This window comes from Poecilia latipinna, unplaced genomic scaffold, assembly GCF_001443285.1.
Source record: "Poecilia latipinna isolate Pla-1442-1.1 unplaced genomic scaffold, P_latipinna-1.0 Scaffold10, whole genome shotgun sequence".
Taxonomy (NCBI): Eukaryota; Metazoa; Chordata; class Actinopteri; order Cyprinodontiformes; family Poeciliidae; genus Poecilia; species Poecilia latipinna.
Genome location: NW_015112626.1, coordinates 741,465 through 763,032, shown reverse-complemented (window position 1 = coordinate 763,032; position 21,568 = coordinate 741,465). Strand labels below are relative to the sequence as shown.

The following is a 21,568-nucleotide window of genomic DNA, read 5'->3' as shown; positions in this document are numbered from 1 at the left end:
ATTTTTATTTTGAAAAAAAAAAAAAAATGTAAAAAAATTAAAATTTCAAAAAATAATTCAAAATTATAAAAAAAAAAAAAAAAAAAAAAAAAAGGCAGCCAGCTCATTACTTGCTACGGGGTTTAAAACAAACATTTGATAGTCCTGCTGTAGCAAGCAGCATTCTGAAACAAAGCTGTTTGTAGTTAAGCACCCTCACAATGCAGCCCAAAATTGCCCAAAGGCTTCGGCAGAAAGCAGCAAAGTCTTTGGTGGATCCACAAGCTGGAGAGGTGATGAGGTCTTAGCAAAAGCTGCACAGCAACTCAAGATATGGAATTATGGCCTGGGAGGATCAAACCTGCGAATGAGATGATACGCTCGTCCCGGCCTATATCCCTCTATCTCTGCAACACACGGAGGAAAGACGGAAAGAAACAAGCCAAGCTTTCTCCTTCCCAACGCTCCTGGAAGCACAAACACCTTTTTGAGATGCTGGTAAATGTTTTGTGTGTTCTCCAACGGATTTGTTGATGGAAAGGTGCTGGTTTTGTTTTGCGATGAACTGCCAGTAACTTGTAAGCTTTTGCATGAAACCTTTGCAGTTTCCTCCAGTAGGTGTGATCAGCATGAAATGATATCTGTTTCAACACATTTCGTAGCGCCGTCAAACGAGGATTAAAATGCCAGTGCAACTCCCCAATGCAGAGCACACTCCCCTTGGTCTGCTGCTCCAGTAAAAACAGGTACCATTTTCGATAATTACAGACGCAGGTTCAGTGTTGTGCCATTTGTAATTTTGGTACTCCATAGTGGCACATGCAGTGCCTAGTAGAAGTATTCATGTTTTTAACACGTTGTGGCGTGCGTTCGCATTCAGTTCCCCTGAGTCATTACTCTGTAGAGCCACCTTTCACTGCAATTACACCTGCAAGTCTTTCGGGGGTTGTCTAGACTGAAATTGTGTTTGCAAATAGCTCAAATAGCGCAGAGCATCTGTTCACATCAGTTTTCAAGGTTTTATCTCAAGTGGCTATAGGCCTGGACTTTGAGTAGGCCATTCTAAAACACTAATATGCCCTGATCTAAACCATACCAGTCTAGTTGTGGATGGATTTCTGCAGCTCCCCTAGAGTTACCATGGTTTTCTTAGCTGTTCCTCTGCTTGGTGCTCTCCTTCCCCAGCTTTTTGCCTTTGATGGACTTATTTTGCAACTGTGCCAAATTCTTTTAACTTTCAGATTACAGATTAAACAGTGTCCAACTGAAATCTTTGGATATGTTTTTAACAAATATCTGAGGCTTTCGCAGAACAGTAGAATTTAGGAGCATACAGAGCCACACACTATTTCCATTTTTTTTTAACTTCTGAAAACAGTTGGTGGCACATTTAATTGTAAAAAAAACATGTTTTTTGAAAGTGAATTCACTTAAACCACCATTACACTGAATCATATTTGCTTAGCACTTAAAATCTGCATAAAATCCATTAAAGTTTTTGGTTCTAAAGAGAAAAATTTAGAAAAGCTCACAAGAAAATGAAGGCACTGTGAAAAACATGTAATTCGACAGAACTACATTGGTCTCAGAGCTTACAGAACACAATTTTTGTAGTTTTTTGCAGTTTTTGTATTTCAATTAAAGGTGTAAAGTTATGGAACAAATTAGATGACGACTTAAAACTAAGCAACAGCTTAATACAATTTAAAAGAAAATATAAAGAGGTCATTTTTAATAGAGATAAACATATGAGTAAGAGAAAGTAATAATGTGTGCATTGAGGAGAACAACTTGGGGTAAGGGTTTGAAAAGACAAACCAGTATAAAAAGAGATAATGAATAGCTATATATTAGTAATTGCTGACATCTACTCTGACTTTTAATTGATTGATGATTTCTTTTTTTTTTTTCTTTAAAAAAAAAAACAGTAGTATTGTAAGTTTTCAAGTGTTTAGGGGGTAGGAGTTAATAAGTTTTTACTTCTTCCTACCCATTTTGAGCATGATATGTTAACTGAAACAGATATCTGTATTTTTTTTCTCTCTTTTCTTCTTTTCTATTCATTTTTCTTATTGTGTACTATATTACTTTTTATATTTGTATCATGTTCGAAATATATTTCAAATTTCAAATTTCAAATTATCCCAGGATCTCACAGGTGTAGTAACATGTTATCCTCAGTTTCATTATATGTGCTTGTCATTGGAAGAATAAAGCTAAAATCTCTCATATTCTACTGTCATCAACTTTAAAAAGACCCATTATCAATGTCTGCTGTTCAATTGATGCTGTGTCTGTTTTTAAATACCAAAGAGTGACCCAATGCAATACAGACGGTTGATAATTTCAAGTGACATTTAAAGCTAAAAGGATTGAGCTCATTTTCTGTAATTCATGAACATCACATTACTATTCAGGACTGAAATATATCCAAATGTCAGTTGCTGAGATATTGAATCTCATAGACAAAATCCAAGAAAAGCCGACTAAAAAAAGGGTGGCGTTGACCGACGCTATTTTGCTGAAAAGCCAATGACATTAAAATCAAATGAGTAAAAGCTTATATTGATCGAATAAAATGTACAACTCAAAAACAAGTATTGCTTGTTACTCAAATATCATACGACCGGGACAACAAACTACTAGGAATCCAATCCTGACAAAGGGCCCAGGGTGTGGGTAGATCCGTCACAATCAGACCCAAATGCCACGGCTGACAAAGTTTTTTTTTTCCAGGTACTTTGGGAAATCAATGTGATGAAAAGGTTCATTTCCCCCAAACCCTAGATAGCTCTGCTACTGTTCATTCTGCTTAGGCAGAAACATAAATCTGCACCCTGCCCTTGTGTTTGCTCCAGCCTTGTAGCATGGCAGCTAAATGACATGGCAGGAGTGCATCTTTGGTGATGGAGGCCTTCCCAAGGTTGTCTCAGATCAGTTGAACTTATTGCCCCGGTTTGCATGTAATGTTTTATTTATTTTTCCCCAACAGAACTTAGCCCTACCTTCCACAGTACCTTGTAAACCATTAGTGCCCGTAGGATTGTTTTTCTTTTTTGCATTTTGTTACAGGATAAACTTTAATTTTTAAACAAAACAAGGAAGAATTAAATCATGCTTTCCAAATTAAGTTATTCCAGTGTGAAAAGTGTGGGGCTTATTTATATGAAGTCATTTTGACTCTTTTAGCCCCAAGTAAAATTCCGCACAACAAACTGCAACCTATTTAGGTAAAAGTCCACCTATTTGTACTTTAACTTCATTGTTAAGACAGCTGTTCAATGACGAACACAAGAGAGGACAAAGCAAACATGTGAGCAAAAGTCTGTTCAGAGAGACTAAATGAAACTTTTTTTGCCTACATAAAATCACTGTTTTTATTTTATTGTTTTCAATTAAACCATTAAAGATATAACTTTTCCGATTTTAGTATGTCAAGAAAAAAAGTATTCTAGAATATCAAAAATAATTAAATACAGCAGGAATGGCATGTATTTTGAGATTTCAAAGTGGGGTCTGCTGGAGACAGAGAATCAAGAATATCAAAAATGAAACAAGGTTCATTTTATTTTTATCACACAAATGTAAAAAAAAAAACAAAAACAAAAAAACATTTCTAGCATCTTAAATATGAGCGATTTTCTAAGAGCCTAGTCAGAAAAGGTACATTTTAAGTCCATCTATTAGTCTTGGAGCCAAACAAAGAGTTGTCAGGTTCAGTCAAAATATTTTACATCCGTGTTCCCATGTCACCATTTTTACATGGCCCATTACCACTTTGAGCTAGTCTCGAAATGTGAAAGCACTAGCTGTCCTTCAGCAAGAACACAGAATCCTGGCAAGCACCCCCTGCCTGCTTTCCATCCATGGGCTCCGCTCTTTGCAATTAGAGGGTGTTTGCTGCTGGCTGTGCTCGCTTGGTGGCTGTGTGGGTGATTTTGGACAAGTTCCAAGTATATAGTGGTGCAGGCAGGGGGCTCTTCTGCACCACACATGTGGCTACAATTAACAGAAGGAAAGAGCCTTGTTCCAGAGGGCCATTGTCACTGCCTGCTCGCTCAGAAATCCCACAGAGCAGATGCTACTCAAATTAGACTAATTTTCACTGCTTGAAGCGGTTACACCAAAGAAGGAGGAAATCTTTTTATGGCTATACATACACCTGATTCAGAGAGAAGGCAAGGAGACTGAAAATATTTTTGTGTTTCTCAGATCCTTAACATATAAGCTTAATTGTACAATTTGAGGCCAATTTTTAATATTTATTTCAGCAATCCAGTTAAAAGGGGGCACAATCATTACATAGACTGATATTTTCCCAAGTGTTTTTTTTTTCTGATAATTTTGATGATTACACCTTACTGCTAGTGAAAACCCAACATTTTCAGAAAATTCTCGTGTTGCATAAATTACAAAATAATAGTCTGTTAATACATAAATGTTATGTATGGATATGTTATGGATATGTAAAGGTCTGTATTATAGTGGGGAACATGGCTGCCTTTAGAGATGCCCAGCAGGAAGTAACATAAACCCTCAGTAAAGATGGTAAGCCACAAAACTTCATCGCAAAACAAGCTGGTGGTATCCTAGTATTACTGGAAAGTTAATTGAAAGGAAAAAGTGTGGAAGAAAATTATTTTCGAGCAAGACAGCCTTGGAAGAAAAGCCTATTTAAATTGTGGGGGAGTTTACAAGTCAAGGTCTGGGATACAGGCTTGTTATGCCACTTCTGAACCAGATAAGTCATAAGTATCTTGTCAAGCATAAGAAGAAGAAAAAGACTGGACTTTTGCTTGATGGCCATCTTTCAAATGAAAGCAATTTTTTTCATTTCTGAAATGACTCAAATCATTTAACTTTTGTATGTTATTTAACTTTATTGTGTTTACAACTGAGTCACAAGTAAAAAGAGACACACAACAAGAAGTTGGCTTTTCTCCAAGGAACCCTGAAATTATTCAGAATCCTTAGTTATTTTTAAAAAGTTATTATACATATTATATGAAAATGAATTGTCAGAAAAGATCCGGTGTTTTGTTGTTCTTCACATTAGCAGTCAGCGCAGAGTGCACGGTGCCATAATAGAAAATTCACATTTCAGTGAAGCTAGAAGTGAAATACTATACTTAAAAGCCCATTAGTCCTTTAAGGAAGACATTAGCCCTGGCCATGAGGCCCTTTTTCAGCATCTGTGTTCCTTGTAAAAACATTAACTGAAAAGTAAACACCACTTTAAGGAACAAACTCATGGCTTCCTACCAGTGAAAAATCTTTCAAAGACTTAAAATCAACAAGGAATGTTGTGTATTCACCAGATTTGCGATTTAAATGTGCTTTTACTGGTGCTCATGCCTGTAATTGCATCCTTGGTAATTATCCTTCATTCTCTCAGGCTAATGAATGTTTTAATGCTCACATTAGAGCATTCATTTAGCACATAACAGCATTTTGATTACAACAAGCCAATTAAGATCAATTTTGCTTTGTGACCTTTATGATTCATTCTGAGTTCCCCAATTAAATGTCATGAATGATGAACCATGAACTAAAAAAAGATGGGACTGAAATAGAGAAATGGACAATGTAATAAAGAACGTTGATGTAACTTTGGGGCTGGACATAAATCTCCAATATGCATATAATGTTTAAATAGTTAGACATCTCCACATTGCAACACACGGTGTTGATGAAATTAACTATCTCCATTCCACTTGAATCCCACAAAAAGTTTTTAATGATTGTATTATTCATATTCACCATATCTGATCAAAGATTCTGTATGCCTTCTGAATAGTCATTACCATTCTCTATAGCCTCACAAGAATTTTATCCTTTCCCCGCAGAAGCCAGAGTGAAATAAATCATAATGAAGACAGCAGAGGACAGTTCTGTTCTCATTTGTACTGCTCAGTAATAATAACTCACAACAGTGGTGACTTAAAGGAGGGATAATTCAACAAAATCATATGGTCTGAATTACTTTTTTTATTATTATTTATTAAAGCAACCCACCAAAGCAGAGGTTCCTAGCGGTGACCACTAATTGGTCTAATGTATGAGGGAAGCAATGGCCCAACTATTACGGTAATTTATCTCTGTTTTCTCAAGTCTGTACGGGAACCAGCTCTTTGCCATGGTGTGATCTGGAACCTCTGAGGTGGTCACATTCAACCTAGAATTGGAAATACATAATGGATGAGACTGAGCAGCCCAAGGAGAAAGCTGGCATGATATAAGACGAGGAATATCTTGACCGTTACATTAATATGCAGAGAAATTCTAAGCCACGATCTCATGTGGCATCTCGGCTCAGTTAATACTCTTTCAAACATGATAAAAATGACAGAAAGGTAAGCTGATTCTGGGATACCAAAATGATCCTTCTTTAGTGCAATCAGCTTTAATGGCCACTTGCTTAATTCTGGTATTCCTTACATTTCTAAGAAGTTTGTTTTGATTGGAAATGATGCAGGTACCATTGCAAGACAGTGTACAAAGGGTAACATTTCATTTCTCTTTTACAAAACAGACTTCTTATTCAGTCTTTAGACATATTTTCTTTTTTCTTTTTTAATCAACTGTGCATTGAACTGGGACCTCCAAGACAGTCACGATGATCAGCAGAGAGCTCCACTGCACCTAATGCGTAATCCAAGGTCTGTTTTTAAATACTGCTTAAAGAGTGAGGTATACTGTAGTGAATGTAGCACCAATAAAAAAAAAGAGTTCTCAATACATTTGTGCACTTTGAAGGGGTTGGATGAATGTAGCAGTGCATTTGTATTACATCTCTATGCCTGCTGTTCTGGCATGTCACATAATTGAGGAGCAGCCAAACACAGAATTTACAATTGGCAGACGTACGTTAGAATGGAAAACCTCAAAAAAACATCAAAACAATCTAAACAGAAATTGATTGACAGTCATCCTTGTCACCACTAGTTTCAGCCTCTGGCACAACTGCTTGCAGCTGAAACTCCTTTTCCAGAGGAGTTGTATTCTTCAAGTAAAAATTTATCTGACCTGATAAAAATATCAATTCAAACTGAAATCTGTTGAAAGCCACTCATTCAGCATTGTAGGTTAAAGGGAACCTACCATCCTTCCGACCAAACAAGTTGGTATGAGTCTATAGTCAATATAAAATACACGCATTACGTTTTTTGCACAAAAATCATTCTCAGATAGTGAGATTTCACACAATCAGTTCTGATCATTTTGAACTCCTTTCAGAATAAGCTGTTTTAGGGGTCTGTCACTTTAACGGAAATAAGCTGTTGTTGGCCACGCCCCCAAACTCAATGTTTACACTTGCACTTTATGCACGTGAAAATGATTGTAAAACCAATTGCACAACAATTGCAATTGGTTGTGCAATTGCACAACCATACATCTTTGATTTCGAGACAGACCCAGAAGCAGAAGAAGGGAATATGTGTCAACAACAAAACACTTGTGATGGCCAGAAAAAAAAAAAAAAAAAGCCTGTGTGGGTTTTGTTTTTTAGTGCTTGGACTGCTTCTAGAATCAGCCGAGACCCAAATGGAAGTACAAAAAATTTGCAAAAAGTAAAATTTGCATAATAGGTCCCCTTTAAAGTCAACAAATCAGCCTCACTTTTAAGCTACTTATGGGATTTGGTGACCAAGAAGTTCACTAAGCAGGTTGTTATTTTTAAGAAAAATGTATTATCTTTAAAAATATAAATTTCTTTAATAGATAATCTTTTTGCTTATTTGATGAAGAGGAGTTGTAATTCTGACCATTTATTCTATTGGTCAAGTTGTAGAAGCTGTTGTAAAAGCTACTTTTTGTGCTTGCAAAAATAGCCAACTAGTTCAAAATTGAACAAATTATAGACAAGTCAAAGATCAAATTTTATCTTATGTTATCATATGACTAGATATAATGAAAACTAGTCCCAAGGAAATTTGAAAGAGCATGTTAAAACTCCTCACTCTCACCTTTTCTTAACGTGAAAAACACATCACGGCAGTTGTCCTTATCTTTCATACTAAGCTAGAGGGAATAAGATCAAGTAGATAAAAAAAAAAAAATAAATAAATCCCAATCATTTCATTAGCATATAGAACCACACATCAAAAGTGTTAAAAAGCCTTTGGTGTTGAATCTTTCTCAAGTGACAGAAGGGGACTGTTATAGTCACTCAAAACAACTGTACAACATGGACAGATAAACTACCCACTGGAAGGACTGGAAGCAACAGGAAAAAGTGATATGTATCTAGCAGATACAGATAGTTTAAAATATTAAAACTGAGAGTAGGGTAATGCATCATCGCCGCCATAATCTAATCTACTCAGTGACAGCAATCCTTGACCAGGTTTTTATCACAGAAAGTGAACAGGGCTGCCTTAAACTCAACAGTTTCATGTTGAAATGAAAGTCAGCATGAGGTTAAATGCAGCATTCTTCACTGGCTCGACAAGAGGCCAAAACAAGTAAGAGGATAGTTGCAGCTCTATGCCAGGCAATTAACTGGTGATTTGGCACAGCAGAAGTATCTTTCCAGGTGTCCCACTTTGTTCTACATATGAATCTTGTGTCATTCAACGCCTCCCTTTTCTCCTGATCGCCTCCCAGGCATCGCATTTGTTGTGCCAATAAAGCTTTTTATTTGGCTGTGGGAGATGGAGAGGAAATGTTCCCGCACTTAGCTCTGTCAGCTTCTACTCTTATTAACAGCATTCATTTTGTCATCGTCGTTGCTTAGCGAAAGGAGTTTGCCCTCTAATATAAATTGTTAAACAAGATGAGCAAAGTGGCGTCATTCATTTTGTTCTTCAAGCTCAAACAAGGATTATGAGTTTTTTCTAAGAGGAATTATGAAACATCCCTCATCTAGTTTTGATTATCTCATGGTGCCTGGTGGAAAAAGTGGGTAAAATTGTCTGGTAATGTGCTAAACTGGTTCAGATCTTCCTCTCTACACTGGGGCAACTTTGTGTGTTTTGACAAGTGAACAAAGATCACACTCGAGGGTCTCTGAAGGTTGCATTCTTGGGCGACTTTTATTCAATATATGCTTGTCTTATCTCAAATCAAATACTACTCGCACATCTCTTACCCTTTGTGTGCTTAGGATGCATCAGTGAGTGGACGGAGCACAAACGCCTCCAGGAAAGACACATATTTTGCTCCTAAAAATGCATGGTTAGATTTCAGCTCTCAACCAAACTCAAAGAGGCTAAAAACCACACTGCATGAAAGAAAGCCATGTGTAGTTGAGGACTGAGGCTTGAATTTTAACAACCACAAAAAGTCTATAATAGAATAAGCCTCTTCTCATAAAACAGACGTTGCAAAAATAAAGGCTTCCCCTTAAAAATAGAGCACAAAGGGTGCAGCGTGTTGTAAAAGTAGAGCGAGCCCCCGTACAGAGGCTAGAGTTCTCTACACACTCATCCTGGGTTCCATTCCTGACCCTGAGACCTTTGCTGAATGTCTTCCCTATTTTCTCTCGTCTCCTTTTTTTTTATGTTCATACAGCTTTGTCTTCTCAAACCCCCAGTCAGTTGTGACCGCTTGTACTGAGCCAGGATCTGCTGGACGTTTCATCCCGTTAAAGGGGAGCTTCTCTTCTCCACAGTCCGCTACATGCATGCTTGGCCTGAAAGATTGCTGTAAAGTCAATGACACGACGCAAGCACATTTCCTGTAAAGCACTCTGAATTATCTCGTGGGTAAGATGAACTTGCCTCAATCTATAACATAGAATAATATGTTTAGGAGAGGAATAGGTTTTGTTCTTTGATTTCTACTTCAAGTCCACATCCTCAGGGCACACCCACACTAGTCACACAAGAGGATCTGTTTAAGATTCAGTTAAGTTTCATTTAATTGTATTTGGAAGCAATTTCATCTAATAAAACACCTTAGACCTCATTACTAAATCCAATCAGTTGTGAGGGAGGAAAGTATTTCTTCAAACCAGACGGACTCTCATTCTCCTGGTTTGCTGTGGCATCTTCCTTTCCCCATCAATTGTTATTCAAAGGGAAAGTTCATCTTCAATCACTGAACCAATGATATTGTATTAGCAGCAACAGCAGAAATGAAATGGGTAATATGCTGTGAGAAACACTGATAGATGAGCACCCCGACCCTTACAAGACCAGTCCTCTGTTACGCTCCCTTTCACCCCAATTCTAATTTATCAAATTCAGACTTTTGTCACCTTTAAATTGGATTTGGCTGGCGAGAGCGCGTTACGTTTCATCCAAGCTGAGGCCATGTTTCACGAGGTTGCAACACTCCACTTCCAGATCAGAGCGATATCAAAACAACAATACAAATTTAGGGCAGCATAGACACTAATTAAGACCAATCATCTCAACATCCACAGGCACTACAATGTTGTAAACAGCACAGTGAGTGCTGCATGATTACAAAAGTGCAATACAAAAACAGTCTATTCCTGCTCAGTCTGCCCCCTGGGACATCAACAAGATGAAAAAAAAAGCAAAAAAAAAAAAAAAAAAAAAACATGAAAAGTTTCTTCGGCATTAGGAGTAATGAATGCATTTCCCTTTTATCGTGTCTGTTGTGTATTCAGTCAAACTGTGCTCGCAGACATATTCGAACATTCAGAGTTTTAAAAAAGTAATTTGAAAAGATGCTGATGCAATTTAATCTGCTCCAGACGTATTTATCACAGCTTAACATTTCATCTTCCCTCACCCCCCCCACTTCCTCATGTTTGGAAATATCACTCACCTTTCTTGTCCCCAAAGAACAGAGTTTGTTGTGCAGGGTTTGACCACTGGAGGGAAGTGTTATCATTGTAATCCACACGACAGGTCATGTTGGCTGTGCCCCCCTCCACCACCGTCACATTCTGAGTGATGGGGAACTGACCCTGGCTACCTGTGGGATTTGTAAAACACAGCGTGAGAAAATTGCTATAACAAGAGCCAGTTACATATTGCATGTTAACATATTTTTTTAATTATATCTTTTCACTAAAAACTAAAATCAAACTTTTCTTTACACCCCAACATAACAACTCCGAGTTACAATATTCTCCCTCAAAATATCACACAAAGCTTTAAACTGCCATCGCGGCTAAAGGACTGATGTTAGTTTTTCTCGTGACAATAGTAAATGTTAGTCACCCAGACTGCCTTCTGTGTTGCCTTATTGCAAGTACCTAATTGGTAGCATGGCCTAATTAGAGGTAGTCATGTTCTGCTGCAGAGTGTGGATCTGTAGCTGGGTGGTAAATTGACACATAATCCCAGACACTGTGGGCCTTCGATCCAAGCGACTGCCGTGCCCCAGAACAGCCGCTTGTTGCAGTGTGCCCAATACATCCAAATGAGACCTAATCACCCAGCCTTGCTGGATTTTACCTTCTTATTCCACATTTGTACTTGTCGTCTCAGAAAAGTCCCCCTAATTACATTGCAGGAGTATTTTTATCCTGTGTGCATTTTATTAAACTCTTCCTAGCTACAGAATCACGTCTTAAACTAATACTCTTTAGAAGAAGGTGATTTTTTTTTTTTTTTTTGAAACCCAAATCCTCCCTTTTAAGCATGTCAGGAAGCAACAGTTGCATTAGAGCTCTTGAATTTGTGTCGAGGTTGTTTAGGACTGACAAGCTAAGGAGATTTACATGTTCCTCTGGATTTTGTAGATCTGCTCTGCTCTCTGTGGGTACACCTACGTCCCTGGATTTGAAGGTGACATTGTCTGTGCTACAGTTCACCGCAGGGACTTTCAGCTTGGGGAGCAGCTGTCTGCCTCATTAGTCCCACTCACACATGGGTGCAGAGGACGATGGGAGAGCCAAAGATCTGTAGACCTTCCTTGACCTAGATTGTACTGATGAAGCCAATCGTCTGCTGGAGGTGAGGGGAAGCTTGACCATGAACGGTGAATGAAAATAAATCCATCAGACCTGTTAACTCTCTTTATGTTCTTATTTGTTTTGGCATCAAGTATTTAAGGGACTTAGATACTTAAATAGACTTAAATAGATTTCTTAGGAATCTCTTTTTTTATTATTTATTCCTCCAATATAAATCAAGTTATTAAACATTATGAAGTGGAAGGAGGATCACACAAAGTTTGCCATTTTTAACATAAAAATCTAAAAAGAGTGGCATGCATTTGTATTCAGCTCTCTTCACGTTGGTACTCTGAAGTGAAATCCATTTAGTGAATAGATTTTACTTGTGTGTATTTTATAACAAGTCTCAGCAAGAACATTTATGAACAAACACATTAGACGGATCAGGGATAACAGCGTGGAGAACTTAAAAAAACAACAACAAAAAAAAAAACAACTCATACTTTCAAGATCTCCTAGAGTTCTGCCCAAGTCTTTATTCATAAATGAAAAACATGGGATAATTTGAAAGGTTACAAGACATAAAATCAGAGCATTTATACGATCTGTACGATGATGACACATATCTTTGTATTTTACCATCATTTAACCATCTGGAGGATCTTTAAAGTCTCTATATGAAACAAGTATTGAGAGGACAATACTAGTAACACACTCAACCAATCTGACCATATGGAAAAGTGGTAAGCAGAATGTCAAAAGAATTTTTACTACGCAGATCACACCCTGAACACACCATCTACACCATGAAGTATTGTGTTAGCAGCAATACGAAGCTTCAGCAGAGACAAGGAAGATAGTTGGAGTTTGTGGGAGGAAGGGTAAACGAAATACAGGTTTATCCCAGAGGAAGTTCTGTGATTCACTGGGGCAGAACTTTACCTTCCACAGAGCAACAGACTTACATTTTCACCCAGTTACCACGGAATAGAATGGCTACATCAAAGTCTAAAAATATTCACCCTCTTGGATATTTTACTGTTTTTATTGCGTTCACAAATCAATCATGGTCAACAAAATTAGCCTTTTTCGACTATTTTTTTTCATTTTTTTCTTTTACAAAGAATCCCGTTAATATCAATGTGAGAACTGATTTTTAAAAAATAACAATTAAATAAAAAATATTTAACATCATATAAGGAATTGCATATTTACCCCGCTGCCCTCACAAGCCTATGTGAAAATATAGACATTTTCATACTATTGGCTTCCAAAGCCATTTTCCAAACTGCTCCAATCTTTTCAAAGATTCATCATCACCTCCACTGCCTACATACAGACAGGTGACAAATTAAAGAGGAAAGAAACAGAATCACGCAGAGCTTCTTTGCTATAGCATGGTTTGGGTTCATTTGTGCTCCCAGGTAGGGTCAGGACAAATCAATACAGTTTTTTTCTTTGTGATCACCTTTACTCTGTGATGAAACATTTCTGTCCTGATGGGAGTGGTCTCTTCCAGGATGAGAATGCCCCTATCCATAGGGTCACTGAATGAATTGATGAGTGTGAAAAAGGTGAATCATATATTTTTGGTCTATGCTGCCTCAAGAACTCAACTAGGTTGTACACATGTGGCAGAATTCAGCTTGAAGTGTCAGAATTTGATTACATGCGTCTCCTCCGAAATGACAAAAATGGCCCACGAGGGAGTATCGTCCTGCTTCGACTGCATAGGTCTAACTACTTGAAATGTGGAACTTACAGAGAAACTTTACGGAAATAATTTGTCTGTACATAAAAACTGTTAAATACACAAAAATGCAACAAAAAAAAAGAAAAAAAAACTTAAGTATGCATTATTGCATTCAAAACGATGCTATAAGTTCATGAAAAAAATGGTCGCATTATCATTCCCCCCCTCATATAATTTCCCCCCTATCAGTACTGAAATGTGTTGATTGCTACATTATGTCTATGGTTGGAGTCTTTTTCATGGCTGTAAATATCTGAAAATAAAGTAAAAAAAAAGAAAAGACATGAGATACAAGCATAACTTTGTAGCAAAAAAAGAAACCAAATTATGCCACAGCTCTATGCAAGAATTGAATATTTAAGCTAACAGTTTACACTTCATTTTTATACTAATGTTTTCAGAAGAGAGAAAAATGTGTTTATCTTATGATTTTCATTTCTAAACTAAATAGCTCCACATGCCTAAACTTCTTGGAGACATTGAGAACCTGTTACAGCTGGATGATTGACAGGAAACATGGACCTAAAAAGAGAGCTGTCAGCCAAAATGGTAGAAAGGAAGAAAAAAAAAAAAAAACTCCTTTTAGATTGTTTGTACTTTTATAGAGGAAGTGCAACAAAAATGGACAGATTGTAAAAGGGAAGCATTTAAATAGATCAAACAGGATATCAAAGCATCAGGATGGAAAACTCAAAGCAAAACGCATCAAAAAGAAAAAGCACAATGACCGAAAAGAAAGATAAACGGAGTCAATAAGCGTATTAAGGAAAGCGAGACTACAGTAGTGGATGAGTGGATGAATGTGAGACTCAGGAAAAAAAAAAAAAAATCAGGAATCTGATTTGTTAAAGCAGATTATGCTTAAATATTTATTTGGTGCCGTCACAATGGAATACATATAGATGACTACCTAAAAAAAAGTTCCTACAGTTACTGGTTATATGGGAATCTCTATTAATTAAAAGAGAAATTCCCATTCCGTCTCCTTTTAATTTCTACTACTTAAAAGAGACGAGCCAATGGTAGTCAGCACCTCTACACTGGTTGCAATTAAAAGTAGCTTTGGCTATGAAGTCATTTTTAAAAATGAGCATGGACCCAGCCACTACACGAGCATAAAAAACGTTTTCCAGGAAAGGAAGATCCAGAAAACATCCAGATCTTAGATTTAATGAAAACTTTTGCTGAAATTAAGTTTAAAAATATCATGACAAGGCTAAAAATGATACAAACTGTGATGTATTGCTTCATCTAAAAAAAGTGCTGATATTTGCCATCCATTATCTTCCACTTAATCTGAGGTCGGATCGCAGAGCCAGCAGCCTGAGCACAGAGACCCAGACTTTCTCTCCCCAGTCAGTTGGGCCAGCTGCTCCCTGGGAATCCCAAGGCGTTCCCAGTCCAGCTGAGAAACAAACTTCTGACCCCATCTCTAAAGGAAAAGGGCTAGTAATTGCAATAACATCAATTGTTTGTTTTTTTCCAAGCTGCAATTCAAAAACTATGAAGTAAAATAGTTCAGTGTCGTATTTAAAATGGTTTCTGTTGAACATCCAATAAAGTAGTAATTGCATTTTTTAAAATGTATTTTCTACAGAAAAAATATTGCTAGTTTTCTGTGATGCAATTTGCAATGCATCACAAAAATGAAATGATTACAATATTTCCTGAACAAATGAAATTCATGAAGTACTTTGCTTTTATTATCTGCAATAAAAGCAAAGTAAAAAAAAGCACAAGAGAATTTTGAAAACAAGACGGCCATAAATGAGTAAATACTTCAAATATGCATAGGAATTGATCAGAAGTATAAAAATAACAATCCCGCTGTATTAAACATGTGTTTCCCCAATGATCCAAAAAGATAAAATGATAAAATCAAACTTGAGCTTGATCTCATGGAATCTGTAATTTTTATAATTTAATTATATATATATATATATATATATATATGATTCGATTAAAGTAGAAAAAGGCTACTCCAGTAAAAGCTGAACCTGGCAATATCACCATGAGCTAAGAGATTATAGTCCACACTCAGGTGGGCCACCGGCACACTGATCATCAGTCACAATGTCAGCACACATGAGATTAGTCAAGCTGTTTGCTGTGCTTCACACATTTAGAATGCTGCTGACACATCTCTATGGTGACATTAACTTTCATACGGAATCAGGTGACACTTTCCAATGAATCAAATATTTACTGCACTGCTAAAATACGTCAAAATGTAAATCAGGTGAGGAGATTGCATCTTGGCTGTAAACAAAATATTTAATGATTAGATTTTAAAGAGGAACCATAGGAACAGATGTCAGCTAGCACATGGCACAGACTAAATGTAGACGCCGCTTCTTTCTGCGAGGGATAAAGTCTGTGCAGCAGGTGCAGTGTGCAAAAAATGAATACAGATGTTTAAAATGGCTATCAGTTGAGTGTACATTAGCAATGAACTGTTTCATTTCATCTCAGATGAGCTCTGGCTCTTATCAGAATGCAGCTCAGACCATAGCCTGATGAAATCTGAGCTGGGGCAATATTAGATACAAAGAATATGATACTTATGTTATTGATTCTGTTTGCTTTGTGGTCTGATTCTGTATGCAGAAAATGTGAGGCTACACCTCGAGGGAGGGGTAAGAAAAAAACTGACGTATGGTTTTACATGGACGGCTTTATAGCTCCTCTCTTTGTGCCATTTTATTAGGCTTTTGTGGGGCATTTTTGGAAAATGTAAGCATAATGAAAGCCAGCTGTGTAAATAAATTTACCGAATCATCTAATGACCAGTGAGCCATTGCATAAGAGAAACAGTATGAAGAATATCTCTGTTTAGGAGAACAGAGAGTTAGTGGAGGAAGAATGAGGCTTACCACCCCAAAAACCTTTCTCAGTTTCAGCTGACTGCACCAAATAATGGAAAGCGGTGGCTTGATGAATGGCTGGAGTGCAGTCAAGCACACCACTGCAGAATAAACTGTAAACTGAGCGGGGGCGAAAGAAAACAAATAATTCAAAATATAGTTCCAGAAATGCCCTCATTCATTAGGGATTAATAACAATGATTCATTTTCCCGTGGAATGATTTCCAGGCAGTTATCAAGCAGCAAGTTCACCTCTCGTGCTTGATTTTGCAGAGGCTTCTTTGCAAATAGAGGTGTTGGATGTGTGGGGCTCCACTCAGCATACTGATGAGATGTAGTAACTACATCGCCTGCCAGTGATAAAATTCTATGAAAGATCCTGTTTACACAATTCATCTGTTTTGTAAAATTTCTAAAAAGGATCATTTAATACTCTAAATCCCTTTTAAGCCCTGATTGATCAAATGTAAGCATTAGAATGTGATTTTTTTTCTTCCTTTTCTTTAAAAAAAAAATCAAAACAGAGAAAACAAACGTGTTCAGTGTCGCGTTCATAAGTGGAACTCAATTTTTGATCACTAGCAACTTAATTATGTGGATTTTTACATGATGAACTTGAAGTGGGAGCAGCTCACACTCATGGGAGAAGATGACAAATTATTTGGCAGTAAACAAAAGATGTCCATTGTGGTGGAGCATTGTTTTGTTTCGTTTTGTGGCATTTTTGTTCCTGCTGTTTTACTTTGCTTTAGTGATGGATTCACATAACAGATTGCATTACATCCCATCACATAATTTTAATCATGTGGGATATTTTCAATTTAACACCAAATCAGATGTTCATCTTGAGATGTTATTTAATCCCCCTGCCCTCTAAAATATTTTTTTAGGCTATCAATGACTCATAAAATACTGAACACTTCAATATGCACACACACAGATCTTGATGGCAGTGGAGGTTTTGGAATTGATTTCAATCAGCACAATGACAAGTGACCAAAGGTGGATTATTTTTAGTCAACCAAGAAGTTTAGGATACAAAATTAGACTCTTGAAAGCTGAAAAAGGTACAAAAATGTTTTTAATAATGCATCTGTTTTTTCTAATATATATATATATATATATATATATATATATATATATATATATATATATATATTTATGTAACACTGAAGCTTAATCCCCTTTTCAATAATCAATGAAAACATTGTTATTGATACTACAGTTCTCAAACCCTAACTGAGCAAAAAGCTAGCTAACTTGCTAACTTTTTGCATTGACCAGTATTTTGACAAATAAACTTTGCTTATTTAACCCAAGTCTTTAAGGTTAGAAGGTCTCCTGCCAATATTCCTAATTTTTACCTCCCTCTGCTTATTCAGCATCAAGATCAAGACGGGGCCCTAGGGTCCAGTCCAAATTGTTAACAGTTCCAATCAGAAGCACCATGTTTAAAGAAGCACCATGTTTTTTTGATTACTCCTTGTACAGTTACAGGGCCTGGCTAGTAAACACTAACCAATGACATTAACGAATCAAAAATGAAGGAAAAATATAAGTTAATGTCAGAAATAGTTGCTGGTATAGGGCTAAGAACGGTCTGTGATTTTATATCCTAGTTCCACGTATACTTAAGCCAAAGTAATTTTATTGTGTTGCTGCATTTCAAAAGACACCCATTATGAAAGTAACTGAAGTAACAAAGCTAATGCTCACACGAAAAACTAATTGAAAAGTGAAGACTGTTATTCAGGAGCTGTTGAATTAGACCTTGATGACAGCCGATGATTAAAACTGGAATCACTTTGGAGTTTTTTGTCAGTGTGCATTATCTACTGCACGACTTCACTTCAATGTTTCATAGTCATAAAATTAATCTTACAATGACTACTGTCAGCATGATAGTGCAGCATGTCACCAAGTTTAAACTATTTCAAAGTAGTTTATTGAGAAATGAATTCACTGGACTCCAGCGGCCTCAATAGTCACTAATTTTCAGTCCAGTCCATCTCATGTGTGGCACAGGAGTTTGCATAATGGATGTTCAGTCTGGAAATCTACAGGAGTTGATAATCATGACCAATATGGACCAGAATGTTTCTGACACCATGTAGCATCTACGCCACAAGCAATAAAGGAAGCTCTCAAAAGAACTTCCCTTGGTGTGCATAATAAGTGAGCGTTTATCTTAATGTTCTGGTGCATTTCTAAGTTTAAAGCAAAAACAGTTATTTCCAAAGTCCAAAAAACTACTACCATCAATGGATCCATGAATGAAGGTAGTCTGGTTGCCATGGTGACTGAATGCATGCCAGAAAAGAGATTTTTAATGAACATTAACATCATCTTGTTTGTATCGTTGTTGGTATTTGCAAGAATACTTCACTAGTTTAATATCTCATTGTCGGAGATGAAAATGAAAATGTCCTTGTTACGTCTATAGGACGGGTGTTGTATAATACTTAGTAGTCTCACGACGCATGAAACTCATCTTAACCATTGCCTCTAAATGTTACATGCTACATAACTCTTTACATCTAGAAACCACTGATCAGACCCGGAGTCAGAATCTGTGTCTGATGATGAATTCAGAGCTGAACCTTCCGAGATGCAAACAACTAGAAGACTGTAGAACTTCTGAAACCATGGATTATTTTAAATCAAGGTTAAAGCCCTTGATTTAAAAGGGTTGTCTGCAATTAATAATAACTGGAGCATCATACATTTACTCTGTTGTACATGTTTTCTTTACTATTCTTTTATCATGCCACTGCGACACACTCCTTTTTTGTATTTTAAACATGTTCCTTTAAGTTGACTTGCTGCTGAAATGTGCTGTATAAATAATGTTACCTTGCCTTTAAAGGCTCTTGCTGGTGACAAAGATATAAGAATTTGAACTTTTTAATAAGCATAAGAGAAAAATATGTCAAAAATTTCAGAAGCAGCCTCTCCCACACTCTAAGCGTGATGCTGAGACTATTTGACAACAGCAGGAAAGGTGGGTGTCTCCCGCCTTACAATTCTGAACCTAAATCTATGCAGCAAGGCTTTAGATAATGCTCCACTGCTGAGGAACACATCCAGATAAATCCTGTGAAAATCTGAGAACCTTCTTCATACTTATATAATCAAGAATTCAGATGAACTTTTTACCGTTTGGTTTCTTTGTCTTAAAAGTCAAAGCAAGCCACTGTACACATTAGCGATGAAGACTATTGCCTTGTGAGTTAACATGGACCTAACTGAGGAACTAAGATAAACACATCTGTTGCTAGATGTTAATGAGTCTCATCAGCTATTGTCAATTGCTGTATTGTTGCAGGATCATTTACTGTTGATCGTCCATTGTGTTTAAAACCTCCTGGCATGTTGTTTGCACAATCCAAATATCATCAAATTGTCACACCCTTCTGCTGCAGCGCCTTTGCTTGAGCGTATCGGGATCATAGGCACTTTAACTTCCACCTCAGCGGTTCTCTCGTCGGATCGTAATGTGAAGTGCATGGAAAGTGCTGCGTGTAGAAGACCTTAATTATGCTTCCGAACTCTACTGTAATGTACGAAGATTACTGTAGATGAATAAACTAGCCTTTGTACCACTCCTTTCTGACAACCAAACACCAATTCCCCTCTTTGTCACTGTTTTATGTATGGCTCAATTCTAAAAATTCAAGAGATTCATTCATGATGACGGAATTCTGCAAAGCATTGAACGAATACAAATGCACCCATTTTTTAGATGTTTTAATTAGTGAACAAATTGAAAGTGATGTATACTTTTTCCTACGCCCAGCAACTGTTGTATGACTTTTTGTTGGTCTATTACAGTATGTAATAGACCTTGAAAAATGTGGTTGTAACATGACAAAATGTAAAAAAAGTTTCGAGTATAACGAGCTTACAGAGCACCTTATTAAATTTAGTTCTAATTCAGTTTATTTACATGGTGCCAATTCACTCCAATCAGACAGATTGTTTCAAGATCAATCACACATATTCCAATTCAGTCTTAGTTATGAAGTAACGCAGTCATTTTAGCTTCATTATTCAAATTGGGAAAACGTTTTTGCTGTAAGGGAAACCCAGCTACTCAATTTGCAACAATTCCTCCTCTTGAATAAACATGTAGCTGTTGACAGCTGATTGCATCAAGTTTTTTTTCACTTTGCTGCAATCACTCATGCAGAACACTGTATCAATATCTTAAAGTGCAGTCCAAACTACATCAAAGTTTTTCATAATAAAGATTTGGGTCAGCGAGCCAGAACTATTTTATAAATATAACCACCCTTGGCGTCCCCCCACTGATTCACATGTAGCCACAGAAGAATTTTAGATTAACACAATAACTGACTTGGGCAACATTTAAAAAACTGTTCTCCCAAGCGTGGGAAGAAGAATGGTGACTGAGACCAAGGGAATGTCCTAAGCGGAAAAAAGTAACAGAATGCTAAAAGACCAGGGCTTTCAAAATGTTTGTTTTTTATCTTTTAAACATCTAAACTTAGTTTGGTCATGCTTTCTATTTTTGATAAGAATAACATAAACATTGCAAGCATAAAATTGTGGCCTCCTTCACATTTTTAGTGTGAAAACCGAGAGAATAAAAGGAAATCAACATAAAAAACCATGGATATCCAGGGTTAAATGATTGGATTCTTTCCATGTCAATGAAAAACTCCTCAACAACATCCATTAAAGTGCAAGCATCAGGTGGTTTTCTTATAATGAGAAATTCTCACAGAAAAGACTCATGTATAGAAAAACCTGAAGATTAGACTTGGCTCAAAAAGATTAATTAGAAGGGAGAAAGGATTTAATAAACAGGATCTCGGAAACAAATGAAACCAAATTCGACCTGGATGAAGCAAATACAACCGAAAATACACGAGAAAAGAGTGAAATAAAGTGAAATAAGTCAAGACGCACAGCACCGAGCATCATCTGTAAAACACCTGGATGTGGAAGAGCGAAAAGGACCTCAGATGGCACTGGGTCACTGATGATTTGACACCAGACGAAGGCGGCTGAATGATTTCGACATGTACTGGCATGTAGTGCTCTGCATTTTAAATGCAGCCAGGTTTGACTGGATTGTGCTTCAAGGTGGGCGTATGACAAAAAAAAAAAAAAAAAAAAAAAAAAAAAACG

At 36.9% G+C, this 21,568-nt stretch overlaps 1 protein-coding gene and 1 long non-coding RNA gene across 4 annotated transcripts in view; both read right to left on the bottom strand.

Annotated features, from left to right (window-relative positions):
- cadm2b (cell adhesion molecule 2b) overlaps nucleotides 1–21,568 on the bottom strand; it is a 181,338-nt gene that overhangs the window by 25,485 nt on the left and 134,285 nt on the right. For all 3 annotated transcript variants that reach the window (XM_015029467.1, XM_015029449.1, XM_015029460.1), the window contains one exon: nucleotides 10,720–10,869. In XM_015029467.1, coding sequence (XP_014884953.1) covers nucleotides 10,720–10,869 — 150 coding nt within the window. The remainder of the gene's footprint in view (nucleotides 1–10,719; nucleotides 10,870–21,568) is intronic.
- LOC106945645 (uncharacterized) lies at nucleotides 4,831–8,833 on the bottom strand. The gene is made up of 2 exons (XR_001424609.1): nucleotides 7,947–8,833; nucleotides 4,831–6,154 (listed from the first exon to the last, which is right to left on the bottom strand). It is a non-coding gene; the product is annotated as an uncharacterized LOC106945645 (long non-coding RNA).